Source organism: Chiloscyllium plagiosum, chromosome 18 (assembly GCF_004010195.1).
Source record: "Chiloscyllium plagiosum isolate BGI_BamShark_2017 chromosome 18, ASM401019v2, whole genome shotgun sequence".
NCBI classification, from domain to species: domain Eukaryota; kingdom Metazoa; phylum Chordata; class Chondrichthyes; order Orectolobiformes; family Hemiscylliidae; genus Chiloscyllium; species Chiloscyllium plagiosum.
The window spans coordinates 23,342,006-23,368,226 of NC_057727.1; the positions used below are offsets into that span (position 1 = coordinate 23,342,006).

Genomic DNA, 26,221 nt, shown 5'->3' on the forward strand with positions numbered 1-26,221 from the left:
ACTCACCTGTAGTAGCCTGGTTTTTGTCTCCCTTTTTTAAAAACTAAAAGATGCCATATTGGCAATTTTCCAACTCTTTGGTGTTTGAAATGGTTAGTAGCAGGGAAAGAAACACAGGCGTTATAGTTACTCTGGGTGATTTTGGCAGAGGAGTCAGACCCAAAAGTATCCAATGTTGGTCCAAATAGTTAATGAAACTGATGGAAAAATACTTGTGCATCAGATATGCTTGAATTTGCAGGCCTGCAGCACTCATTTATTCTCATCACTTGTGCTGGAGTACTTAGCAACTTCCAAAATATGATAATAGCTAAGGAACAAAAAAAGTTAAGACAATCACAATTCCTTTGACCCAATTTTCAAAAGGAGCACTAACAGAAATTGCTCTACATGAATCATTATTTTGTGACAATGTTGACAAGCTGCTTGATGTGTACTATCACCTAGAACTTACATTAGTAAGTTAATGTCAAATTTACCCAAAAAGCTAAACAAATGAATTAATTGTTTTGTCATCATCTGTCTTCCACCCAGCGATATCTCCAGTTACTTGTTAAAATATGCATTATATTTAGCTGCATTCACACATCATGTAACTTCACAACTGTAAATCTACTTTGGGCATATTCCTAAAGTCAGCCCTATTATTTAGGGGGAGGACTGCTTCTAAACTCATGGAACTCATAATGATAAGTAAAATCAGTAGTAACTTACAATTCCACTAGTTCAAGTTGTAAATTTCAACAGTTCTTCACTTGTCATTATATTGATAAACCCATTATTTAAGAGGTTACTTAAATAAAAAAATCAGGTTAACATAGGTGGAGGCAAATGACGACAAAATTTTTTATCAACACAAAGTCAATACACATTGTGTAAATGTAATTTAAGATATTGGACAATCAATATACCTTTCAATTGTTCTCCCATTCATGGAAGAGAAAATAAACTATTGCAAACTATTGCTGTATCAGCTAGAAATTGTAAGAACTCTATTTAGTTCAGAACTTTGCAACTCCATCTTTACAAGGGTGTCTAATTTCTTTTGTACCCTGAATAGTGTTGTATAATTGGAAAGATTTCATGACTGAGCTTGAATCATTTATTTTCTATGAAATGCTTGGAAAAACTGAGATTGCATTTAGTATATGCAAGCTCTTCAGTAACAGAACAGGTTTGTCAAAGTTCCAGTGGATATGGATTGCTGAGACTGGTCAAACATGCTGGTGTTTAGTGCGAGATATCTTACTTTTTTTTAATAGATATTTTTATTAGAAATTTAACATTTTTACAAGTTTACAAAAATAAACAGAACTCTCAGATATAAACATTGATATACAATTAACTCAAATATACAATAGCCAAAATTTAACAAAAGACAAAAAAAACGAAAAAGAAGAAAAAAAAACAAAACTCAACTATCTACTAATCTAACCTACAACTAACCAGAGTGTATATTTAAGTCTCTTACATGCTCGGAATGTGTTAACATCAGATGTAATAAAACCCGTATTCGTGCAGGATTCCTCTCCTAAGAGGCCCCGGACCAGCCAGGTTTGTAATCTCAATTAAATAAAAGCCCTTGTTAGGATAGCTGAAATATCTGTATTTATGTAATTCAAGAAGGGCTGCCATATTTTATAAAATAATTCGGTCTTTCGGTGCACCATATTTGTGAGGAAGTCAAGGGGAATACATTCCATAATTAATCTGTGCCAATTTGAAAGTCCAGGGGGGCCCTCAGCTACCCAGTTCACCAAAATATTTTTCCTTGCACAGAAAGAAAGAATAGAAAAGATATCTTACTTAGCAATATTAATGGATCAAGAAAGAAGAAATGGGAATTTGCACACTTTGGTGAATAAATCGTCCATCAGAAGCTGTTTAAAAAAAAGAACATTTAACATTGGTTGCTCCTTCACAGTAATTCTTTTATTTTCAGATATGTTACAATACAATGTAAACTGCATTACCACATAACTTTATGTGAACAATGTTTTAAGGGCATGAGCATTACACCATCTTACATTCAATGTATCATGGTTCACTTAACTAGAGCTCTATTGTAGAATAATATACAATAAGGTCAAGCAACTTCTTCCACTGAACTGTAAATAAAATTGAAATGTGCTTGCAAATCTTTTGGATTCAAGCCATGAATAAATAACCGCTTTTTTTGTCATATGTTTGATACCTTAAGCAGATGTAATAGCTCAAAAACTGTAAGTAGATTAGATATATGAATAAATAACTCGATCATTCTGGCCCTTTCAGTGCAATGTTTTTAAACAAATGGGACAATGCCAAACAAATCCAAAATGGTATATGGATAGTGATACAGTGTAAAATATACTATAACAAACACAGAAAATGCTGCAGAAACTGTTTACTTTTATTAAAATAGACTAAAATACCAGATCACTTACTTTAATGGTTTCTGAGACACTAAATCCAATTATGCCTACACATCAGGCCATATTAATCCACATCTCCATGCAACTATGCATTGCTCTAGGTATACAGTATTAAATTTACAATTTTAAGGATACTAGTATAACCAGGGATACTCCAAATGCTTGTAAAAGTTGCAAGGAAAAACTGAACTTCACTGTGTTATAGATCTAATTTGGCAAGGCATTTGGCTGTCACTGCCCAACACCGCCACCAGCAGGAATCTAGTGGTATGTTGAGGCAAAAATCACTGCTTGATTCAATCAAGCTCAGACATCTAAGATATCCTGACCCCAAGCTTATTAATACATTTGATCTTAGTGATGGACATTCTCCAATTAATAACTAGCCACTTGGGAGAAGAAATGAAACTTGAGCAACATGTTTGTGGACATAAGTTAGCCTGCTCCAAGACGATAACTGACAGATGGAACTAGCAAAACAAAATCAATCCGCAGTAGACATAATTGTCCAGTGACTGGGCAAAACAGTCAACATATCTTCAGGAAACATAAGATATTCATTAACCAGTTGGCTCATTAGTAGAAAAATAGAAGCAAAATGCTGCATATGATGTAAGTTGGAAATAAAAAAAACTCAAAATTTAACAATATTTCTCAGAAAGTGGAGGGTACAGACACATACTTTTCCAGCACTTCCTATTTTTATTATGGCTCATTCACAATGCTGGTGCCAGTTCTTGGAAATGTGATTTCTTCCTACTGATGTCCAGGTACTCACAAGTCAGTCCATAATCAAGGAGAATGCAATCCTGGCCAAATGCAAAGGAAGCAAAAAAAGTGTAATAGCTATGTTTTTGCTTGCTATATTGTGGCACTGCTCCTCCCATTTATTTCGGGGTCTTTTGCAAAGGTGCACCTAAGCTCTCAGTTTGAATGAGAGCTTTAATGGTAAGAGAATGCACATTCCTTTCTCACGTCAATGGCATTCTAATAATCCATATTTTTCAGTAATTTATGTTCAGGACATTTGTACAGTGACAGCTTTCTACAAATATTTGACAAGTGATTGAGAAAAATTACATTGAACAGTGCAGTATCCATGACATTTGTAAGTTGTTCAATAATACAGAACTTGAATACTGCTGAAGAGAGATACACATTACCAAAATGTTTCATTTTGCACTCATCAGGACAAACACAAGAATGCCAAATTTTGAATGATCACAATAATTTATACTACTTGAGAAAAGATACATATTAGTTGGCAAGTTATCACTTCTGGCCAAGGGGATGCCATGGAGAAAGGACAGGGAACTATTGATGTACCAATCCTGTGGGTAATTCAAAAAAGGCACTAGACTAAAACACGTTACTTCCATTTGCAGAGAATAAGGTACATAGATAGGAATGAATGTCAACTCTCGCAAGTGTAAATGATCCACATTACAAGCTCAACTGGTTAGCTTAAAATTGGTCATATTATGGTCCTGAGCATACTCAGGATTATTTAGCAAATGTTTCCCAACTGCAGATCACATATAACAGTAGATGCTTTGGTTTAGGATTGCAAATACGGGCTGGTTGAGAACTTTACATAGTCTACCTATTACAAATAAATGAAGGAACATAATGCTCCATTCCATCAGTTAATCATTGGAGCATATTGTCTATGCATCAGACACTGCACTGGAATAGAAATTCAGAAACTCTGTTGCCGTTTCAGGCTGTTACTATTTAGTGGCAACTAACTGGATGTAAACATCAGTTCCAAACAACATTCTAGCTATCATATAATTGAGTAAACTCATATGAATATCAGTGTTGGTGTGACTCAAGGTGACAAGGCAGTACATTTCAACAGTTGGCTGATAGAACATGCTATTTGATTCATTCAATTGTTTGGAACATGGAGAGGAAAAAACTATATTCAACCATTTGCATTTACTCAACCTAAAATAAAACAGTGGCTATTAGATGAGATTCTGTGATACAGCAACACTTACTGAACAATTCTGATCAGTTAGCTACACTAGCTAATTTAAAATTATCAGTTGAGTTTAGGTTAGGTTCATTTACCCTTTCTAGAGTTACATTGATTCAAATGCAGAAAATCACTATGCACAAAAAGGAATATGTTTATACCTTGCACCTTAACTAAACTGCCCAGGACCTTGGGCACCTGATCCTATAATAGCTGGCTGCTTCTTTCATGCCAATGCCCCAGTCACGACTTGTCAAAAATCAGTACCCATTCTGTTGCAATTGCTTGAAATTTGGCTTTCTTCAGTTGCCCTGATGAATGCAAGACAAAAAGCTTTGGCAAAAATGGCTCTTTTCAGTAGGACTCAATGGTTAGATTCTAATTAGTCCTTTGTTAAGTATGAAACTATTGGTTATAGTTATAAAGGGATGGAGGAAACACAGTATCTAGTGTAATTTGATGCATTTCAAATTTTCCAACAACTGGGTAAACATAAAACCGTCTGTTGAATTGTAATTCACTGGAGTGAAAGCCAATCAATGCAAAGAGCAACAATGGTACGAACTTATATTTTGCCTAGTTTCAGTTTCGAATACAGTACTTCACAATGACAATCATTGCTGTACAATCCAGTCAGCAAAACTAGTTCTAAACCAAATGACAAGTAAACTAGTACCACAAGAATGAAAAGTTGTATGACTCCACCTTCTCTATAATTCAGTAGGCAAATTCACCACACATGGTGGCATTAAAAATGCAGACTGAAAAAACCTATTGTCCCTACTGATCTTCCATTCTCTCTTTCCATGCCCTCACTAAAGTAAGAACTATTTATAAGTAAAAACCGTAAAAACTGTGGATGCTATAAATCAGAAACCAAACAGAGATTGCTGGAAAAGCTCAGCAGGTCTGGCAGCATCTGTGGGGAGAAATCAGAGTTAACATTTTGGGTCAAGTGACCCTTCCTCAGAATGGTCTGTTCTGAGGAAAGGTCACTCGACCCAAAACGTTAAACTCTGATTTCTCTCCACAGATACTGCCAGAACTGCTGAACTTTTCCAGCAATTTCTGTTTTTGCTTAAGAACTACTTAATGTCTAAACACAGCAGAAAAAGTAAAGATTTTAATTAAACCAAAAATATAGAAATCATAGAGAAAACTGAATCAGAAATAATTAAAACCTTACTTTTGAGTGACTGAGACCCAAAAAAATCCATGAAACCAAACAACTCGTGAGCTGAAGCTTGATTATGATGTCAACATCTTGGTTAATGGGTGTGACTTAGAGACAATAAAATAACAATATGACACAAATAAAGATTTTCCATTGATTGTGCTTACTTTTAAGTGGAACTTCTGTAGCTCACAGGGATCTGGAGGGTTCTGCACATTTCCAACGAGATTGGATCCTAATTAACCCTTTGACGATTAATCATCTAAGACTTGCAAAATGTACACATTTACAAAGTTCAATGGAACTATAATGCTGAATATTGCAAATCATAAATAGTACTTGTCTTCATCAAATATTTACCAGTAAAATTGTTTCCAAAATACTTGTTAATTACATTGACTTGCAGTAGGAGTAACCTCCTCTCAATATAAAGTTGATGCAAACATGCATTTAATATTTTATAAAGAATCCCAGTCACTGATGAAAGCTCAGCTAGCATGATTTTTTAAAAAAATGCCTTTTTCAAATATAATTTAAATAATAGTTGGTGAATGTTAGGATGATTTTCTTCTCCAACCTCTCCACATTTTATGCAGCTTCTTCATGCTATATGTAACTGTCTTTTTCATACCTAAATACAAATGAAACATGAGAAAACATCTAGAGATTTTAATACAGCTCTAAATTGCCAATGGTATTTCAGCTGAATGCAATCAATACTCTACTGTGTACAACTATTTACAGGAGGGACAAAAATTAAAAAAAAACTTACCAGCAGTAAGAATTCCTTTTGCGCTTTGGGTCATACTTGAGGACTTTACGATACCTGCTACACCTAGCATTTGGAGAAACAAAATGCTATTATTTTAATTTTGAAAGAAAGTAAGAAATGCTATAGAAGTCCAAACTATATTTAAGTAATATTATACATTGCAGTTAGCTCTGAAAGTTGCAACTACAGTTTGGAAAAGACTGAATATAAATTAACTTGCCCATGGAGTAACAATTTTAAATTTGAGGGTGCATGCCGGAAGTGGCTAACTCAAGCCTTTTGCATTTGTCCTCCAGCTGTTATTGCTCCTTCCCTGTTAACAAGTTCTTCCCTGCCATCCGACCCCAAATTTCTGCTCAAAGGTTTTTAATGATAGAAATAGCAGAACAAAGACTGCTGTAGTAACTGTGTAATCAGTTTGCAACTAGTGCGCAGATTTAGTTTACCTGAATAAGGTAAACAGGGAGAAATACAAGGAGATGTCATTTGACAAAAACACAAAGATACCAATGTAAATTGACTAAATAAAAGGTATGTAATACCCTACGTCAGACTTTGTGTGGTACCAATGTTCTCTCCAACTTCCATTTGTAGTGTGTGGCTGGCTTGTTTCATTATTAGTGCCTTTAAAACTAATGAACAATCTTGCATGTGCGCACCTAAATGAAAATATTTGTTCACGAGCTGACTGTTCCTACGTACACACTGTCACTTTATGCATAACCACACAGATTAGAGGAACAGTCGTCCAGATCTTCAGTCTCTGGGTTGCCATATTTGCCGTTGGAACCTCCTTCATTCACCCGTCACCCTCCCCTCTAATTCAATTAACTTTTGATCTTCAAATATTTTATTTACTGGAATATGGCAACCAGTGCCATAAAAAAGACATGTCTTCTAAAAAGATTCTCCTGAGAAGAATGCTGCATTACCTCTATTATGAAAGATTCTACGTTATTTTATGGCCTCTAAATAAAAAAATCCATAGGTAAATAACCTTTGAGAAGGATGCCAACCATGATTCAAAGATTTGGGCCATTAACCAGTACATAAAATTAAATCTGAAGGAACTGTAGATCCAATGCTAGGTTTGAAAACAGTTTTCATCAAGACATAAGTAAAGAAAACTTTGTAGCCTTTATTAGTTTGTATAAATGTAATTTAAAATTGGTTCACATGGTCCTTGTCAAAAACAAAGCAAATAAGCAAGATAGAAAACTAGGCAGATCCATCCACGTGCAATGGGAATTAATCAATTATTCTGCTTTATTGATATCATGGCCTCAACTTAGAAATTAAATAGCTCAGCATTGAAGCTAGATACTATAGGAGCACGAGTGATCCTTCTGCCTCCAGAGAATTGTTTCAGGCCAAAAAAGTACCAGCTCACATTCACTCTTTCCCAATTGTTTCAATGACCAGAGACAAATATCAATTGTTGCTTGAGGGCCATCAACTTGGTGAAAACACTTTTGGGTTTGCCTGAATCATGCTGATCTCCCAGTGCAAAAAACTGTACAATGGACAGATTTATAACGGTAAAGTTTTCAAGAACTATGTGCGAGGGACCACACTAAAGCTTGGAGCAGCCACATTCTAAGGTTCTCTCACCACATGACACAACTCCTTTGAGCTAGATGGACTGAAGAATGTTTGACAGGAAATGTAAATTGCAATTACAGAATACCCTGCAAGGACTGCAACAAACATTACATCAGACAGACTGGCAGGAAACTAGCCACCAGGATACACAAACACCTACGCATCACCAAAAAGACAACCAACTATCACTGATATCCTTACACACAGACGATTAGGAACACCAGTTCGACTGGGACAATACATCCCTCCTGCGACAGGCTAAACAAAAACACACATGGGGAATTCCTAGAGGCCTGGCATTCAAATTGAACTCCATCAACAAATATATCAATTTGGACCCCATATATCAACCTATCAGAGAAAGAGCCAGAAGTGCTATCACCCACCATAACAAACCAAGACACATAAATAGAAAGTGGGACAGAACACCAGCACTTCAAATGGAGGCTTTCTAATGATGTTACCGAGCATGGTGACAAAATGTCTGAGAACAAATGTTCTAGCTCAGCGAGCAAACTTCCAAACTGAGCTACAAATCTTCACAAAAATTGCAAATGTTTGGCTATATTTTTATTAATAAAGCAGGTAATTCTTTAGGATGGAATGAAGTTTTTACACTATTAAATTGTCTCATAGATTAACAGAGTCATGGAGCCATACAGTGCGGAGACAAACCCTTCAGTCCAACCAGTCCATGCTGAACATAATCCCAAACTAAACTAGTCCCACCTGCCTTTCCTGGTCCATATCCCTCCAAACCTTTTCTATTCATGCACTTATCCAAATGTCTTTTAAACACTGTAATTGTAGCCACATCCACCATTTCCTTGGGAAGTTCATTCAACATGTGAACCACCCTCAATAAAAAGAATTGCACATCATGTCTTTTTAAAATCTCTCTCCTCGCACCTTGTGCCATTTCCTATTTTCTGGCATCTAATGTTTTGTAATTTAGGGAAATACATTCCTGATTCCTCTGATTTGCAATATTGAACTGAATGTGAACATTGTGCTGCTCATTAAGCAGAAGTATCTTGCATTCTCCTGACTTATTGTTTCATTGAGCTTCTGCAGGTGCAAAAGCAACACAATCTTTCATAACCTGAAGGAAGGTCTTTAATATATTTCTCATAACAAGTTTACTTTTTGCAGGTAGCATAGGACTAATTAAATCATTCAGAGGACAAAAGATCATCTGTAGTGAGGAATGTATGGGGGCAAAAGTGCTGCTAGTCTGAATAGATGTCCCACTAATAGAGGAATGGATAAATTCTGGGAGTATGATAAGTCCAAATATACAGAGGAACCTTAATGATCTGAATGTCAATTATTTGAATTTTGGATTATCTGAACAAGATTGCAAGGTCCCAATGCTTGGCTAAACTGTGTTATCTCAACATTCAATTATCTGAACAAACTACTCCCCACTCGAGTCGTTCGAATAATCGAGGTTCTCCTGTAAATGGGCAAGCATTGCATATATACAAAACATGTAAATATCTGGAAAGAGTTGAGAATCAGAATCTAAACTATTCAAAAGTTTAAGACGGCAAAACATCAAACATCATTATTAGGTTGTAAAGAAAATTCTGCAAGTCCTGTTTGTAATTCATTAACTAAAATAAAAAATATTTACCACTTACTTTGTTGTATTAGTAATCCACAGTCTGGGTCCTGGGCTACTTGAAGCAAGATCTCCTCAACATCTCTATTTTTCCCTGGTTGGTCTACTAAACGAGTTATCTCTTGTTGAAGAGTTCTAGGCAAAGCCATCAACTGATTGAATTGACCTTCTGGACTTTTATCAAGCTTTAAAAATAAATACAATTCATTATCACGGTTCAATAGTAGAATTTATGTCAATTAATATAGCAAATTGCATCTAACTGGTTTCCAAACTGAAGAGCCATTACCTCTAATTTACCCAATTGCTGCTTGTAGACCACTTGAGGGCACTCCTGCAAAATGTTGTTGTATAGTCTATGGAAGTTTTCCATGTTTGCAGTAACAATATTCATTACTTTTGATCGGTCTTCTCCAATAATCATTCGAAAATCACCTGATTTAAAAAAGAATTTATTCCATTATAACCAAAATTTACACAAATTTGACCTTCCATTATCTTGAATTCCTGAAGTGACAATGTTTTATGATTAAAATATTAAAGCAACTTATATTTTTATTGCATCATTAAATATAAAGAAAAAATCTCAGCTGATATTGGACACTGCAGCTGCAAGCGAGACATTAAACAGGTCGATCAAAATTGATTGAAGAGGAATTTTGAATCTCTTAAAAAGTTGGAAAGAACATGAAAGGTTGGTGTGAGGACTAACAGAGAAAAGGGTCATTCTCCAATAGCGCAGCAAAGCAAAGGGTGGGAGCTGAGTCAGAGGAATGCAGTATTTTGGAAGGAATATGGGGATGAAAGGGACCACAGGGGCAAGATCATTGATGGAGTTGGAAATGAAAACAGCGGAAGAACAAATAAATCAAGTATTCAACTGACATGAGTGAATGTAATAGTTGTAGTCATAAGATTTGCATGAATTTTCACTTGCTATTCATTTATTTGAAACATTCATCTAAGGGGCATCAACAGCAACTACAAATTAAACAAACCAGAGTACGAGAGTCCAGCAATACGAACGTAGAGCTCCTCCTCTGTAAATGATTCTGGCAGCATAAGAAATGCTGTGATCACTGCACTTTTCAGGTTCTTAGCCAGTGCATTTTGCAATTTGCCATTTTCATTTTGGATTAATATCTTCACCTGAAAATGAACATAGATTTCAGTGATGCTTTGCCAGCCTGTGCATACAAAGCATTAGTGCATGAAACATCTCTTGTGTAGTAAGATGGCCCTTTCCTGCAGGAGCAAGTCAACCACTGCAATTTCTTACTTAATTGATACAGGAAACAACTGACCGAATTATTCCTTTTTATGAGCAGTATTGCATGAACACCTCCATAATACAATATCAACTGAATTGATGATGGCAGAGGGGCTAAGAGATTATTAAAGTTTCCAGAACAAGTAATAGGATAGAGAATATGGAAAGGCTTAGGAATCTAACTTCAGGCATATCATATAAAGGGATCAGTATGAGAAAAGGGGTAGTCCATGCAGGACTGAAGGTGTTATACTTAAATGCATACAGTGTGTGAAATACGGTAAATCAGCTTGTAACCAGATTGAAATTAGGGCGTATGATGGCAAGGGCACCACAGAGACATGGCTGCTAGGGGATCAGGGCCGGGAACTAAATATCCAAGGATACCCTCCTATCAAATGGACAGGTAGATAAGCAGAGGAACAGGGATGCATTGTTAGTAAGAAATGATATTAAAATCAAAAGCAATTGTGAAATATAGAATCTGTTTGGGTAGAGTTGAGGATCCACAAAGGAAAAAAGACCCTGATGGGAGTTACGTACAGGCCTCATAGCAGTAGTCAGGATGTGGGGAAGAAAATAAATCTTGAGGTAGAAAAGGTTTTAAGAAAGGGACTATTACAATAATCATGGGAGACTTCAATATGCAGATGGGCTCTGAAAATCAGGTTTACAGCGGATCAGAGCTGCAGGATTTGAGCCATAAGGAGAGGTTGAATAGGCTGGGGCTGTTTTCCCTAGAGCTTTGGAGGTTGAGGGGTGACCATAAGAGATTTATAAAATAATGAGGAGCATGGAGCATGGTAAATAGACAAGGTCTTTTCCCTGGGATGGGGAGTCCAAAATTAGAGTGTATAGGTTTAGGGTGAGAAGGGAAAGATTTAAAAGGGGCAACGTTTTCATGCAGTGGCTGATGCATGTGTGGAATGAACTGCCAGAGGAAGTGGTGGAGGCTGGCACAATTGCAACATTTAAAAAGTATCTGGATGGGTATATAAATAGGGAGGTTTTGGAGGGATATGGGCCAGGTGCTGGCAGGTGGGACTAGATATCTGGTTGGCATGGACGAGTTGGACTGAAGGGTCTGTTTCCGTGCTGTATATCTCTATGACTAAATCATCTCAAATAAAAAATTGATGGTTTTTTGGAGCAGCTTATGGTAGAGTCCACTAGGGAACAGGCAATTTTGGAATTGATGATACATAATGAGGTAGATTTGATTAGGAAGCTTAAGGAACTTTTGGGGGTCAGTAGCAACAATATGATAGAATTCACTCTACAGTTTGTGAGGGAGAAGCTTGATTCAGATGTAACAGTATTACAATTGAGTTAAGGTGACTATAAAGATATAAGGGAGGAGCTGCCAGAGATGATTGGAAGGGGAACCTAGCAGTGAAGATGGTAGAGTCACAATGGTAGGAGTTTCTCGGGTAATTCAAGAGGCATAGAAGAAATTTGTCCCAAGGAAGAAGGAACATAGTAAAGGGCAGCACAAGACAACTGTAGCTAACAAGGGAAGTCATGAACAGCATAATAGCAAAAGCAAAAGCAAAAGCATATCATGTGGTAAAGGTTAGTGGGAAATTAGAGGATTGGGAAGCCATTAAAACCAGCAGAGGATAACTAAAAAAGCAATAAGCAGGGAGAAGATGAAATAGGAGGGTAAACTAGATAGTAATATAAAAGAAGATTGCAAGCGTTTTTTTTAAGATATATGAAAAAGGGAAAGGCAAGAGTAGATATCAGAGTGCTGGAAAATGAGACTGGAGAAAAAGTAATGGGGAACAAAGAGATGGTGGAGGAACTGAACAGATATTTTGCATTAGTATTCATGGTGAAATACACTGGTAGGGTAACAGAACTTCAAAATAGTTGAGAGGAAGAGGTGAGTGTAGCGGCCATCACTAAGGAGAAGGTGTGGAGGAAGCTGAAAAGTCTGAAGGTAGATAAATCACCCAGACCAGATAAACTACAGCCGAGAGCTCTGAAGGAAATGGCTGAAGAGATTGTGGAGGCACTGATGGTGACCTTTCTTGGATCATTGAAGTCAGGCAGGATCTCAGAGGACTAGAAAATGGCTAATGCAACACCCTGTTTAAAAGGGAAGGAAGGCAGAAGACAGGAAATTATAGGACTGTTAGTCTGACCTTGGTCATTGATAATATGTTAGAGTCCATTATTAAGGATGAGATTGTGGAGAACTTGGAAATGCATAGTAAAATAGGACTGAGTCAGCATGGCTTTATTAAGGGGACATCATGACTGACTAATCTGTTAGAATCTTTTGAGGAGTGAAGAGCAAGTTAGACAAAAGAGAGCCAGTGGACGTTATCTATTTGGATTTTCAGAAGGCCTTTGACAAGGTGCCTTACAGATGCTGCTAAATAAAAGCCAAGGTGTTATGGGCAAGGTACTGGCATGGATAGAGGATTTGCTGATTGGCAGAAGATGGAGAGTGGGGATTAAGAGGTATTTTTCAGGAGGCAGTGATTAGTGGAGTTCCATATGTGTCTGTGTTGAGATCACAACTATTAACATTATACATTAACAATCTGGATGAAGGAACTGAGGGCATTATTGCTAAGCTCTCAGATGGAAGGACAGATAGCGCTGAGGATAAGGGGAAGCTGCAGAAGGGTAAGAGAGTCGGCAATAAAGTAGCAGATGGAATGTAATGTGGGAAAATTTGACGTTATGCACCTCGGTAGGAGGAAAAGGTGTAGACTATTTAATAAATTGGGAAAGGCTTTAGAAATTGGAAGTATAAAGGGACTTAGAATTCCTAGTTCAGGATTCTCTTAAGGTTAATATGCAGGTTAATTGGCAGCAAGGAAGGCAAATGCAATGTTGGCATTCATTTCAAGAGGAAATCTGCAAAACAACACCATTAGCACTGTCCGGACCCAATGGATAGAAGGTTCACAGAAGCATGCCATGCTAATGATAATCATACCTATGACATGAAAAGGTGAAAACTAATATCAGTTAGTACTTTTGAGAATTAAAAACAAAACATATTGTGGAACTGTGTAGCTACATAGTGCCAATTTGTGCAGGGTGTGATGTAAATTGATTGTGGTTAAGCAAGATGTATTTTTATTGTATCATTATTTAAAGTAAGTTTTAACTTTCTTTTTGAAGTATGATTTATCTGTTAATTCATGCCTAACTTGCATTGGCTCCAATTTGTGTAATTCTTGCAAAAGCTCAAAGTAAAATGAAATTTTGTTGGTAATTTCTTAATTTGAGAGTCATTCAATACATTTAGTTATTTTAGTATACTGTCCCCCAGTGTTTCAAATTCCAACCAGGTCCTAGACTCAGAAGCTGCTATCACTTATACACACAACCTACAGGCTTGTGCAGTCTTCCAGCAATGTATAAATTTTTCCAATGAAGAAGATCTTCAATCAGAGTTCCTGTACTGATGACTCCATACTTGATTATCTGAAAAAGAGAATATTTCATTATCATTCTAGCAGACTATTCACCTATTGTATTTATCTTAATTCTCTTTTTACTTCAATATTAGAATCCAATATTGCTTAACAACTGTAAGTTTCAAAATTTTGTTGCAATTATTACGTAAACAGTGCAACACATCAGATATTTAAATGTTGGGGATTTGTTAATATATTTTGTTTCAACGGCCTTTAAGATGGCTGTAACTAGAAGTTCCTCTTCAGCTTACAGTTTTTGCAAGAGAGATTTTCTCTCTTCTGAACTGGAAAAGTTTGGTTAATGACATCTGGAATAAACTACAATTAATGGGATAGCATTTTACATTGAACTAGATTGGTCTTTCTGCACAGAAAGACCATTCAGTCCAACGTCTCCAGGCTGGCATTTATACTCTGAGCTTCCTTCCATCTTCCTCATTTAAATCCACCACCATTGCCCTCTACTTCTTTCTCTCTTAGTGATTTATCTATTTTCCACCTAAATGAAACATATTATTTGAATCAACAATTCCCTGAGGCAGCAAGTTCCACATTCTCACCTCACTTTGCTTACACTTTGCTTAAAAAAAGTTTCTTCCAAATTCCTTAATGGATTTCTCAGTCACTAATGTTGATGGCCTCTTGCTATCCTCTTTGCAGAAAATATCCTGTCGAAATAATCTCTCTGCATTCCAATCTGTCAAATCTTTATAATTTTAAATATCTCTGTTACATCATCCTTGTTTCTCCCCATCCCCCCCAATAGAAGCTGCCCAGCCTGTACATCCTTTCCTGATATGCATGCCCACACATTTGTAGTATTGTCCTTGTAAGTATTTTCTGCAGCAGTCACCAGTATCTGCATATCAATTTTATAATAAGGAATAAGAACTGTATGTACTACTTTTAATTGTAGTCAAACCTAAATTAAATGCATATTTGGCATCACCTTCCTTCTTTTCAATTCTATCACTCTATCAATAAACCTTGTCATTAGATCATAAGAAATAGGAATTGTAGTTCAGCTTCTCGAGCCTGCTGGGCCATTCAATAGCATCAGACTAATCCGACATTTCTAAAGTCCACTTTCCTGCCTATTCTCTGCAATCCTTAATTGCCCCTAGTGGTCAAGAATCTAATCATATATCTCAGTCTTAAATTTACACAAGGACTCTGCCCCTACACCTCTTGATGGCAAGCAGTTCCAAAGGTTCACAATCCTCCGAGTTGACCGTCCTCCTTATCTTGGTCTTAAATTTGTGTTCCTTTATTTTGAGATAATGCTTTCTGATCCTAGACTCTCCCAAGAAGCAAAACATCCTCTCAACAATTACCCTGCCAAGCCCTTAAAAATCTTGTGTTTCAGTAAGATCACCTCTCATTCTTCTAAACTCCACTGAGTAGAGTACCGACCTGTTTACCCTTTGCTTATAAGATAATTCCTCCATTCCTCGTGAACCTTCTCTCAATTGTCTCCAATGAAATAATATATTTTCTTAAAAAGGACAAATTACTCAAGTGTGACCTCACCAGCACATATTGCAACTGTACAAAGATTTTCCTAATCATATACGCTTTGAATTAAGGGTCAACATTCTATCAGCCTTCCTAATTACCCACTGCATCTGTGTGCCAGTTTTCTGTGTTTCATGCACAAGTCCCCCTAAGTCAGTTTTGTTGCAGCTTTTTGTAGCGCTTCTCCATTTCTCTATTCTTTTGATCTCCCTAAGATGAACAATTCCATTTTTGTCCATGTTATACTCCATTTACTAACATTTTGCCCACTTACGTAGCCTATCAAATCTCTGGAAATTGATTGTATCCTCTCACAACTTGCCTTTCCACCTACTTTTGTGCTTTCTGCAAATTTGGCTGCTGGACATTCACTTCCTGCCTCCAAGTTATTAACATATAAATTGTTGTGGTCCCAGCACTGATCCCTGTGGAACTCCATGAGTTTCAGGTTGCCAACCTGAAAAAGGTACCCCTTCTTCCTAGTCATGGTTTCCTGCCCATTGGCCAATTCTTTAATCCACTCCAATATACTCCCTCTAACACAATGACTTAACCTTTTGTGAGGTGCCTTGTTGAACGCTTTCTGGAAGTCCAAATACATCTACTAGTTCCCCTCTATCCAGTCTGGTTGATACTTCCTTTAAAAAAACTCAAAAAATTAGTCAGACACAATTTCCCTTTCATGAAACCCTGCTGCTTCTGTTTGATTAGATTGTGATTTTCCAAATGTGCTGTTATTACTTTCTTTACAATTAATTCCAACATTATAGATGTTAAATTAATTGGCCTACAGACACCTGCTTTTTAACTCTCTCCCTTTTTGAATTGGGGTGTCACATTGGCAGTTTTCCTGTACTCTTGGTATTTCTACAGAATCTAAGGACTTTTGGAGAAATACAACCAATGCATCCACTATCTTTGTAACTACTTGTTTTAGGATCCTTAGAAACAAGCCATTAGCACAATTGGTTTGTCTAGTACTACTTCTCTAGTGATGGTGATGGCACTTTATTTCTCTCTGTGTTTTTAAGTATTTATGTTCTCTGCATTGGCCAGTATGAATGTCCCCTACCAGCCAAACTGGCATAATCCAAGAACATTGAATCTATGTCTTTTATTCCAAAACCAGATCAGTAATGCAAATTTTGAACAGCAATGTTCTCTGCACTGATCTTTTTGGAATAGAATGGTAACATGAATCTGGGAGATGTGTCACAATGGATTGCTAGCTGGTTTCATGGCAGGAAAGCAGAAGTAGGAGTAAAGTCATTAACCTTTAGTGTATTGTGAGAAATGTGTATTATGAGGTTCCTTATTGAAGCCCTGCCAAAAGTCCAGATAAATTACAAGTATTGCATTACCATTGTCCACTGTCCTAGTTACCTTATCAAAAAATTCAGTAAGGTGAGTGAAGAAGAACATTTCCTTCTGATATCCATGCTGACCATTCAATATTTTTCCATTTCTCGATGTTCTTCTAATATTTTCTTTAATAGGACTTCTATTATTTCTCTGACGTTAAGTTGCCTAGACTATAATTCCTGGGGTGTATTCTGCTCCTCTTCTTAAATACAAAAATATGAGAGCTATCTGCTAGTCTTCTGGCACTCCATACACCTGTTTCTATTAGTTACTGAATTCATATTCTCATGTCATGCACTCCTCTGCTTTATCCTTTAATGTTGTCTGCACTGATCTTTGATCTCTTTACTTAGCTGCTCCCTTGTATCTTTATTGATCCGTGGTATATCACTAATGCTTAGTTTGATTTTAGCTGAACATACTTTTCCTGCACTCCAACAAATATTGTTGTTCATGTTTCTCTTGTTGTTCCTCATCGTTGCTTATCAATGTTGTTACATATTTTTTATTGCCTAGTAATAAATCTGTGATTCTGTTGGAGTAAAGGCAGAAGATTGGCACTAGATAATAGAGCCGGAGCAGGCTTGATGGACTGAATGACATCCTTCTGTGATGTTCTACTCTCAGTCCTTAAAATCAGCCTTTTTTCCAGTTTATCAACTTTGCTTTGTCATACTTAAGTCATGTCTTCACTGACAAAATAGTTTCAACACCTGCATTAAACACCTTATATAGAGGTGTGTGTGTGTGTGTGTGTGTGTGTGTGTGTGTGTGTGTGTGTGTGTGAGAGAGAGAGAGAGAGAGAGAGAGAGAGAGAGAGAGAGAGAGAGAGAGAGAGAGAGAGAGAGAGAGAGAGAGATAGATATACACATACACCTTTTATGGCAAAGTTCCACACAGAACTGTATTTTATCAATTCAACAAGGTTTCACTTATGGATTAAACAGGCATTCTAAAAAGAAATTTAGAACCTAACTGTAATGGCTGACTTGTCACACAGCACACTCAAACACTAGCATGACATTTAGCTAAATGGGATAAAGGGTTATATTGGTAAAGATGATTGATGTGCATTTGTCCAGTGTCCTTCACCCAAAACAGCAGATAAGCCCTCATTTTAATGCTGCATGCCCTCAGGATTGCAGTGGGAATCAGCCTCGACATTTGTGATCAAGCCTCCAGAATGGAACTTCAATCACAACCCTTTGACACAGAGGCGACAGTGCAACTGACATTTTCGAAAAAATTCATTCATGTGATATGGGCATCACTGGCGAGGCCAATACTTATTGCCAATCTCTAATTACCCTAAAAATGATGATGGCGAGGTGCATTCTTGTGCCAAAGGGACACCCACTATGCTGTGGAGGGAGGAAGTTCTAGAATTTTGATCCAGAGACAGTGAAGGATCACAATTTAATTGAAATCAAACTGGTGTGTGACTTGGAGGGAAATTTGCATGTGGTGATATTCCCACGCATCTGCTGTCCCTGTCCTCCTGGTTGTTAGAGGTCATGGGTTGGAAGGTGCTGTTGAGGCGGGTTTGGCAAGTTCCTTATGCAGAGGAATAAGGAACAAAGATACTGTGGTTATAAAATTCGTAAATGGCATTTTTTTTTTGTTTGTAAGCTCATCATTTGGAATATACAAAGTTCCTCAGCAGTTGAAAATTTCTTAATAGAGAGAATGGCTAAAATATTTATAGCACCATCATTTCTAAATCAGGTTTACTTTAAAGAAAACAGGGTTCTGACTTGCTTCTTGATGTAATTTAAATTATAACCTGACCCAGTGTCTACTTAATACAAATTAAATTTATAAAGAGTGTACAATGATACACAGCATTATACATAGTATAACATAGCTACACTTCTAACACCAATAAAGCTACAGCATGCACTAACTGTGATCATTGGTTTAATTGCAAGTGCATTAAAAAGTCAGTCCTTGAGGATCTCAGGGCTGCTCTGTCATTAGATAGAGAAGTGTTGTTTTAACCGGAGGGTCACCACACCTCAAGCGAGGAGGGAAGAAGGTAGCACCTTCATGGTGACCTTAAGCTGGTACAGGAATCTGTGCTGTAGGTGTCACTCTGTATCACAAACCAGTTATCCAGGTATCTGAGCTAACTGACCATGAGTACGTACATATTTCATAGAAAAAAGAAAAAATGTTCCCTACGGCTAAAAGGTGATTTGGGAAGAAATACAACACTTGAGGAAATACAAATGGACTAAATACTTCTCAGTACAATTTTCTAACTAGGACTATTCAGTATGGAGTATGATGTACAAATCAACCTGGCAAATAGGACAACCTGTGTTTTTGGTGCCAGAATGCATCTTTAGAACTAAATTTGGCATATAAATTGATAAAAGTTTATTATTTTAGATAGGAAATGATTGTTTAGAGAATACTCACATTAGGATTTGGCCTCCTGCTCAGAAATATATGTTGTACTCAATGGGATCAAGTAGATAAAACCACTCATATTGCCAAGATTGTGAGGGAGTTTAAGATATGCTCAGATTCAGTTTTACATTCTGTATACAAATTGACCCATATTTGTGGAAGAACTTGTCAAAACCTAAAGATCAACCTATATCACGATCAACAGTATTTCCTGTGGTCAACAATACAAAGCTACGTTTCTTGTTAGACTTACTCACCCTGTCATCACACGGCACTAAGGTATTGTAATATATTCCAGCTCCATAATTATTCTGTATTTTACTAACATGTTTTGGTCCAAAAAACCTTAAAAATGAGTAATGTCTGGGGTTTTTCATGATATTCATCGTATGCCATGTCACAGGATCATCCACAGCAAAGACAAAATCCAGCATATTGTTCTAAAAGTGAATAAAATATTTTGGTTAAAAGAAACAAGCAAATCTTTACCTAAATAGGAAGTGAATTACACACTTAATGAAAAAAACACTGCAACAGACCAAGCATGAAACTAGTCCCTCATTCAAAGGGCAGAAGCAACTCTAGCCTTATGCAGAATATATCTGGGTCAAATACTTAGACAACACTGCAAGTGTGCCCACACACTTACTCAGATAATGTATGCAAGATTATTTTGTTCCCTCATACCATGAAAATTTAAACTTCAAAACGTGAGCTAAATAGGAAATTGTTGAGTAAAACATCAAGGACTGTTAACCGGTATTGGTGCTTGTGTAAGAGACATCCAAGAATATAAGAAGACAGTAGACACTGGGAAGACAGGAAGCAGAAATGATAAAGATCATTTAAATAATGCATGAAATGGCCACAGACTGAAACCTTAAAGCCAAGACTTCCAGCCTTCTTAGACTCATCATTAATTTTGAACATTCTTTTCTACATCACAACCTGTCCTCTATTTAATTCCTGCTTAATTTCCAACTACACAAGTATCTGCTGAATAATATTTACAGTAACAACTTATTAGGAGAAAGTGAGGACTGCAGATGCTGGAGATCAGAGCTGAAAAATGTGTTGCTGGAAAAGCGCAGCAGGTCAGGCAGCATCCGAGAAGCAGGAGAATCGATGTTTCGGGCATAAACGTGGTTGGAGGGTTCCTAGGCGGAAGATGAGGCGCTGGAGGAAGAGCGCCTCATCTTCCGCCTAGGAACCCTCCAACCACAAAGGATGAATGCAGATTTCTCCAGCTTCCTCATTTCCCCTCCCCCCACCTTACCTCAGTCCCAACCCTCGGACTCAGCAGCGCCTTCTTGACCTGCAATCTTCTTCCCGACCTCTCCGTCCCCACCCCCTCTCCGGCCTATCACCCTCACCTTAACCTCCTTCCACCTATCGCATTCCCAACGCCCCTCCCCCAAGTCCCTCCTCCCTACCTTTTATCTTAGCCTGCTTGGCACACCTTCCTCATTCCTGAAGAAGGGTTTATGCCTGAAACGTCGATTCTCCTGCTCCTTGGACGCTGCCTGACCTGCTGCGCTTTTCCAGCAACACATTTTTCAGTAACGACTCATTGTCAAGCTACTAATTGTAGTTGACCACATATGAATATAGGATGAAGGAGCGCGAGTGGGTCATTCAACCCTATGAGCATGCTCTACAGTTCAATAATATTATGGATGATCTAGTTGTGGCATCATTTCTACTTTCTAATCTGCCCAATAGCCCTAAACTCCACTGTCCATCGTAATTCTAACTCTGTTTTGAATAATATCAATGATCCAGTCACCATTTTTTTTCTAGAGAAGAGAATTCCACATATTAACAACCCCCTGAGAAGCATTTTTGCCTTAAAAGGAAACCTCTTATTCTTTAACCATGCCATCCCTAGTTCTGGTCTCACCACAACAGAAAGTATACTCCCACTCTGTCAAATCACCTCAGGAGGATCTTATAATGTTTCAATAAGATTTCCTTGCATTCTTTTAAACTTAAAAGGACTTTAGCGTGACCTGTTCAACCATTCTTCACAAGATAAGCCCTTCATCCCAGGAACAATCAGAAGAACCTTCTCTGAACTTCTTCTAATGCAATAGTATATTTTTCCAAATACAGAAACAAAAACTCCAAAGTTGTACACAGTACTCCAGGTGTGGCTTCACCAAGGTCCTATATAGTTGAAGTAAATCTTCCCTACTTTCATATCACATCTTCATGGCAATAAATGTCTTCATTCCACTTGCCAGGACAATCAGATCTCTATACACTATTAAGTTCTTCAATCTCTCTCCATTTAAAAAAGGACAATATTTTTCAATTCTTCCTGTAAAGTGGACAAGTTCACATTGTCTGTTATTATATTTTAAATGCCAAATTTTCCGCCCCCTCTTAATTTGAATATATTTCTTTGCAGACTCTCTATTTTCTTTTGACAATCTATATTCTGAACTATTTTAGTGTCACTAGCAAACCCAGCTACAACACATTCAGTCATTTCATCAAAGTCATTGACATTGATTGCAAATAATTGAATCCCAGCACTGAGCCCTGGATGTTCCACTTTCATCTTGCTATCCTGATAAAAACATTTATCCCTACTCTCTGTTTCCTGTTAGCTAACTAATGCTTTATCTATGCTAATACCTTATCTCCTACACCATGTGCTCTTATCTTCTGTAGTAACTTTTGATGTAGCATCTTTTCAAATGCCCACTAGAAATGCAAGAACACTACACCCACAGATCCTCCTTTATGCATTTTCCATGCTAGTTACTTCCTGCAATTTCTATTCATAAAGCCATGATCACATTGAGTTTCTAAATATCCAGCTTTAACCTTTTTAATAATGGATTACAACAGCTTCCCTTCAACAGATGCTAGGCTAATTGGCTATAGGTTCCTATGGGTTCTTAAGAGATTCTTAAACAACATCCCTGCTAATTCTCTTTCTTCTGTATGGATTTCCAAGGTCCATGTGTGCAGCAGCTTCTAGAACTGGAAGTCAATCAATCAATGCTGCAAACAACATCACACCAAATCACCATGCACAGACCTTCAAAGACTGCCTGCATGCAGCTTAGAGGAAACATTGCCCTTGGGAATTAGGTATACAGGTAATAGTTTTCCCATGAACTATTCCTAATGGTAATGATTTGGAGATGCCGGTGTTAGACTGGGGTGTACAAAGTTAAAAATCACACAACACCAGGTTATAGTTCAACAGGTTAAGTTGGAAGCACACTAGCTTTCAGAGCGCCGCTCCTTCATCAGGTGATAGTGGAGTCCACAAGCACCTGATGAAGGAGCGTCGCTCTGAAAGCTAGTGTGTTTCCAACTTAACCTGTTGGACTCTAACCTGGTGGTGTGTGATTTTTAACTTCCTAATGGTAATTATTTTAACTTCCTGCTCCTAGTCACCTCTTCGTTTTCAAGAATCCTTGGGAATTAGAATGGTAGTTTTAGTTACCCTTTTCCTATTTAAATATTGTTAAAACCATTACTTTCTGTTTTGTATTAACAGCTAGATTTTGCTAATACTCTGCTTTCTCCTTGTATTTTCAAACCATTCTTTGCTGATTCTGAAATTTTGACCAATCTTCTGACCTACCAATATTTTTTGCAGATTTATGCAGTGCTTCCTTCAATTTGATAGCATCCTTAACTTCCTTCTTCAGCTATGAATCAGAACTCCATTTGAGATTTCCTGACATCTACTTTTAGGTTTTCAGGGACTCCCTTTTTTCACTAAATCCTTCCATAGGTGGTGCAATCACTGAGGGATAACACCTTTCATGCTTATGTGAAATAAATGGGCAATTTGGACTCACACTGAAACAGAATAAAAAGAATTCATCAATATCACCTCTTATCATCACGGCTCTATTACACTTAAAGACACAACACAAAAGGAAAGCTTTAATTTCTTCGGCACAATGGCATTTAAAGTCAAAAGAAGACACCCAAAACACACATTCCACAATGAGATTATGATGAGAAGTAGGCGCAAATGACAAATGTGAAAAGGAGAAATTTTGACAGCAAAGCCAACGGGGAAAAAAAGACCGTGGCCAGGCAGTAATCAAAATGGAGAGCAGAAGTCTTGCACTGTAGTTATTGAATTTAATGTTGAGTCCTACAGGCTGTAAATTACTTAAGTGTTGTTCCCCTGCCTTGAGCAGAATGGAAATGATAACATGGGAGCAAGATAGTTTATTAAAATGGCAAGCACCTGGCTAGATTAAATTCCCTACTGTGTGGGAACAGGCCCTTCAACCCAACAAGTCCACACCGACCCTCCAAAGAGTAACCCACCCAGACCCATTTACCCCTGACTAACGCACCTAACACTGTGGGCAATTTAGCATGGCCAATTCACCTGACCTGCACATCTTTGGATTGTGGGAGGAAACCGGAGCACCTGGAGGAAACCCACGCAGACACAGGAAGAATGTGCAAACTCCACACAGATAGGTGGGAATTGAACCCAGGACCCTGGTGCTATGAGGCAACAGTGCTAACCACTGAGCCACCATGCCACCCATATGACAGCTAACCTGTTGCATGTTTGTATCTAACGCAGCCATTGTACATGCATCTCAAGTAAATCATTGTATGTTAGACACTTTGAGACGTGACAACACACAAGTGTAAATCTTTATTAAACATTAAATTATAAAGGGTCTTTTAGAGGTGGATCTGCCCATCATTCTGGCTTTTTGGCAGCGTTTCTATAAATGATGCATTTTTCTTAAAAGTGTTTTTTTTTCTGGAGTCATGTTAGTTCAACCTGATAGCACAGATTTAAGGACCAAGCTTTCTTTAATTAATTCACATTTGTTCTGGTGACCAATAATTTCATCCCAAATCAGTTCCATTATGCTGCTCACAAAGTGGTCTCCTTCACACTTGCAAGACCAACTGCAAAATGGTTGACCAGTTTGAGGAACGCATCCACTGTGAGAATGACCCTATCGGGTGGCACGGTGGCTCAGCAGTGGCACTGCTGCCTCACAGCACCAGGGCCCCAGGTTTGATCCCAGCCTCGGGTGACTGTGGAGTTTGCACATTCTCCCCGTGTCTGCATGGGTTTCCTCCAGGTGCTCTGGTTTCCTCCCACAGTCCAAAGACGTGCAGGTCAAATGAATTGACCGTGTTAAATTGCCCGTAGTGCTATGTGCGTTAGTCAGGGGTAAATGGGTCTGGGTGGGTTACTCTTCGGAGGGTCAGTGTGGACTTGTTGGGTCGAAAGGCCTGTTCCCACACAGTAGGGAATCTAACCTAGCCAGGTGCTTGCCATTTTAATAAACTATCTTGCTCCCATGTTATCATTTCCATTCTGCTCAAGGCAGGGGAACAACACTTAAGTAATTTACAGCCTGTAGGACTCAACATTGAATTCAACAACCACAGTGCAAGACTTCTGCTCTCCATTTTGATTACTGCCTGGTCACGGTCTGTTTTTTTCCTTGTTGGCTTTGCTGTCAAAATTTTCTCCTTTTCACATTTGTCATTTGCACCTACTTCACATCACCACCACTCCTTTACCAACATTAACACACTGAGCAAACCTTCACCATCTGTTCCAGTAGATCCTCCTCAACAGCATCAGAGCAAAACCGTTTTCCAAACCCTTTCAGTTCCAAAAAACGTCAGTTCTATTTCTCTTTCTCCAGATGCTGCCAGATCTGCTGAGTTTCTCCAGCATTGCTTTTTGTCTTTATTTCAAATCCGCACTGTTTTCTTCTATATTAATATCACTACTTCAAATCCCTATCCTAGCTTTGTACAATTAACCAGGATAGTCCCCTTTCTCCCCAGGTTAGCACTGTTTATACAGGCTCTCCCTGACTTACTCTTGGGCCTGTGTGTCCTGTCTGTCCGAACAGGCCGGAACCATAGGCGAAGGCCAGGCTCAGATCCCGGGGGAAATGGGCCAGGATCCTCCGCATCAACCCACTGTTACTCTGCAGCATCGGCAGCGACATAGCGATCCCAACCCACCGCTTCCGCGATGGTTTCTATAAAGGCCCCAAGCCAAGCCCCGAATTAAAGTTACGAGCCAGGCGGCTCCATGGCGTCGGAGCGGCGGGGGCTGCGCTTAGCTCCGGTCGCCCGCCAGCACACTCACAGCTCCACCTTCTGGCAGGAGGAGCAAGGTGCAGCTTCCACTGGCTGCACGGACCTCGGGGTAAAGTGTACTTTGTGCAAAATTGCCTGAGGCTCAGTCAAAGAATAGTCAGTGGGCAATGCAGTAAGTGTTCAAACAGAGTAAGAAGGAGGAATTTGGAAATCTTGTGCTATCTCATATCTATGACCCTACTACTGATGAAGTGGTACATGCTACTTAAACCTCACTTTTATATAGCACCTTCGAACTTGATTAAATGAATGCTCACAACAGGAGTGTGAAAATTGAAATTTGACATGAAGCAACAAAGGGTGGAATGAAACAGGCAAACCAAACTTTGGTCAAAGATGTAGGCATTAAAGAGCTGCTTAAACTTATGGAGAGAAGTAGAGATGACAACGTTAAAAATCACACAACACCAGGTTATAGTCCAACAGTTTATTTGGAAGCACTAGCTTTCAGAGTGCTGCTTCTTCATCAGGTGGTTGTGGAGTATATGATTGTAAGAGATGACTAGTGGGAGGATTCCTG

The 26,221-nt window shown here is 38.1% G+C and overlaps 1 protein-coding gene across 4 annotated transcripts; it reads right to left on the minus strand.

Moving 5' to 3' along the window:
- Positions 1-1,723: 1,723 nt before the first annotated feature.
- Positions 1,724-25,684, minus strand: tamm41 (TAM41 mitochondrial translocator assembly and maintenance homolog). 4 transcript variants are annotated; one of them, XR_006314283.1, is made up of 9 exons: positions 25,416-25,684; positions 19,824-20,006; positions 14,192-14,284; positions 10,566-10,716; positions 9,857-10,002; positions 9,587-9,752; positions 6,342-6,404; positions 5,737-6,200; positions 1,724-3,223 (listed from the first exon to the last, which is right to left on the minus strand). XR_006314283.1 is itself a non-coding variant. In XM_043707942.1 (8 exons), exons 1-8 carry the CDS (start codon positions 25,545-25,547, stop codon positions 6,124-6,126), a joined length of 1,011 nt encoding a protein of 336 aa, XP_043563877.1. In that variant the 5' UTR covers positions 25,548-25,684; the 3' UTR covers positions 5,404-6,123. The 4 variants fall into 4 exon arrangements, 3 of the variants coding, with proteins under 3 accessions (XP_043563877.1, XP_043563879.1, XP_043563880.1); XM_043707942.1 differs by lacking the exon at positions 1,724-3,223 and having other exon boundaries at positions 5,404-6,200; XM_043707944.1 differs by lacking the exons at positions 1,724-3,223; positions 25,416-25,684 and adding an exon at positions 25,131-25,402 and having other exon boundaries at positions 5,404-6,200.
- Between the last annotated feature and the right edge of the window lie 537 nt (positions 25,685-26,221).

Coding starts and splice junctions, on each gene's coding strand:
- tamm41 (XM_043707942.1), bottom strand. CDS start 25,547: ATGTCGCTGCCGATGCTGCAGAGTAACAGTGGGTTGATGCGGAGGATC. Junction 9,753..9,856: donor AGCAATTGGGTAAATTAGAG/GTAATGGCTCTT, acceptor TTATTTTTAAAG/CTTGATAAAAGTCCAGAAGG. Junction 6,405..9,586: donor TGGATTACTAATACAACAAA/GTAAGTGGTAAA, acceptor TCCAAATGCTAG/GTGTAGCAGGTATCGTAAAG.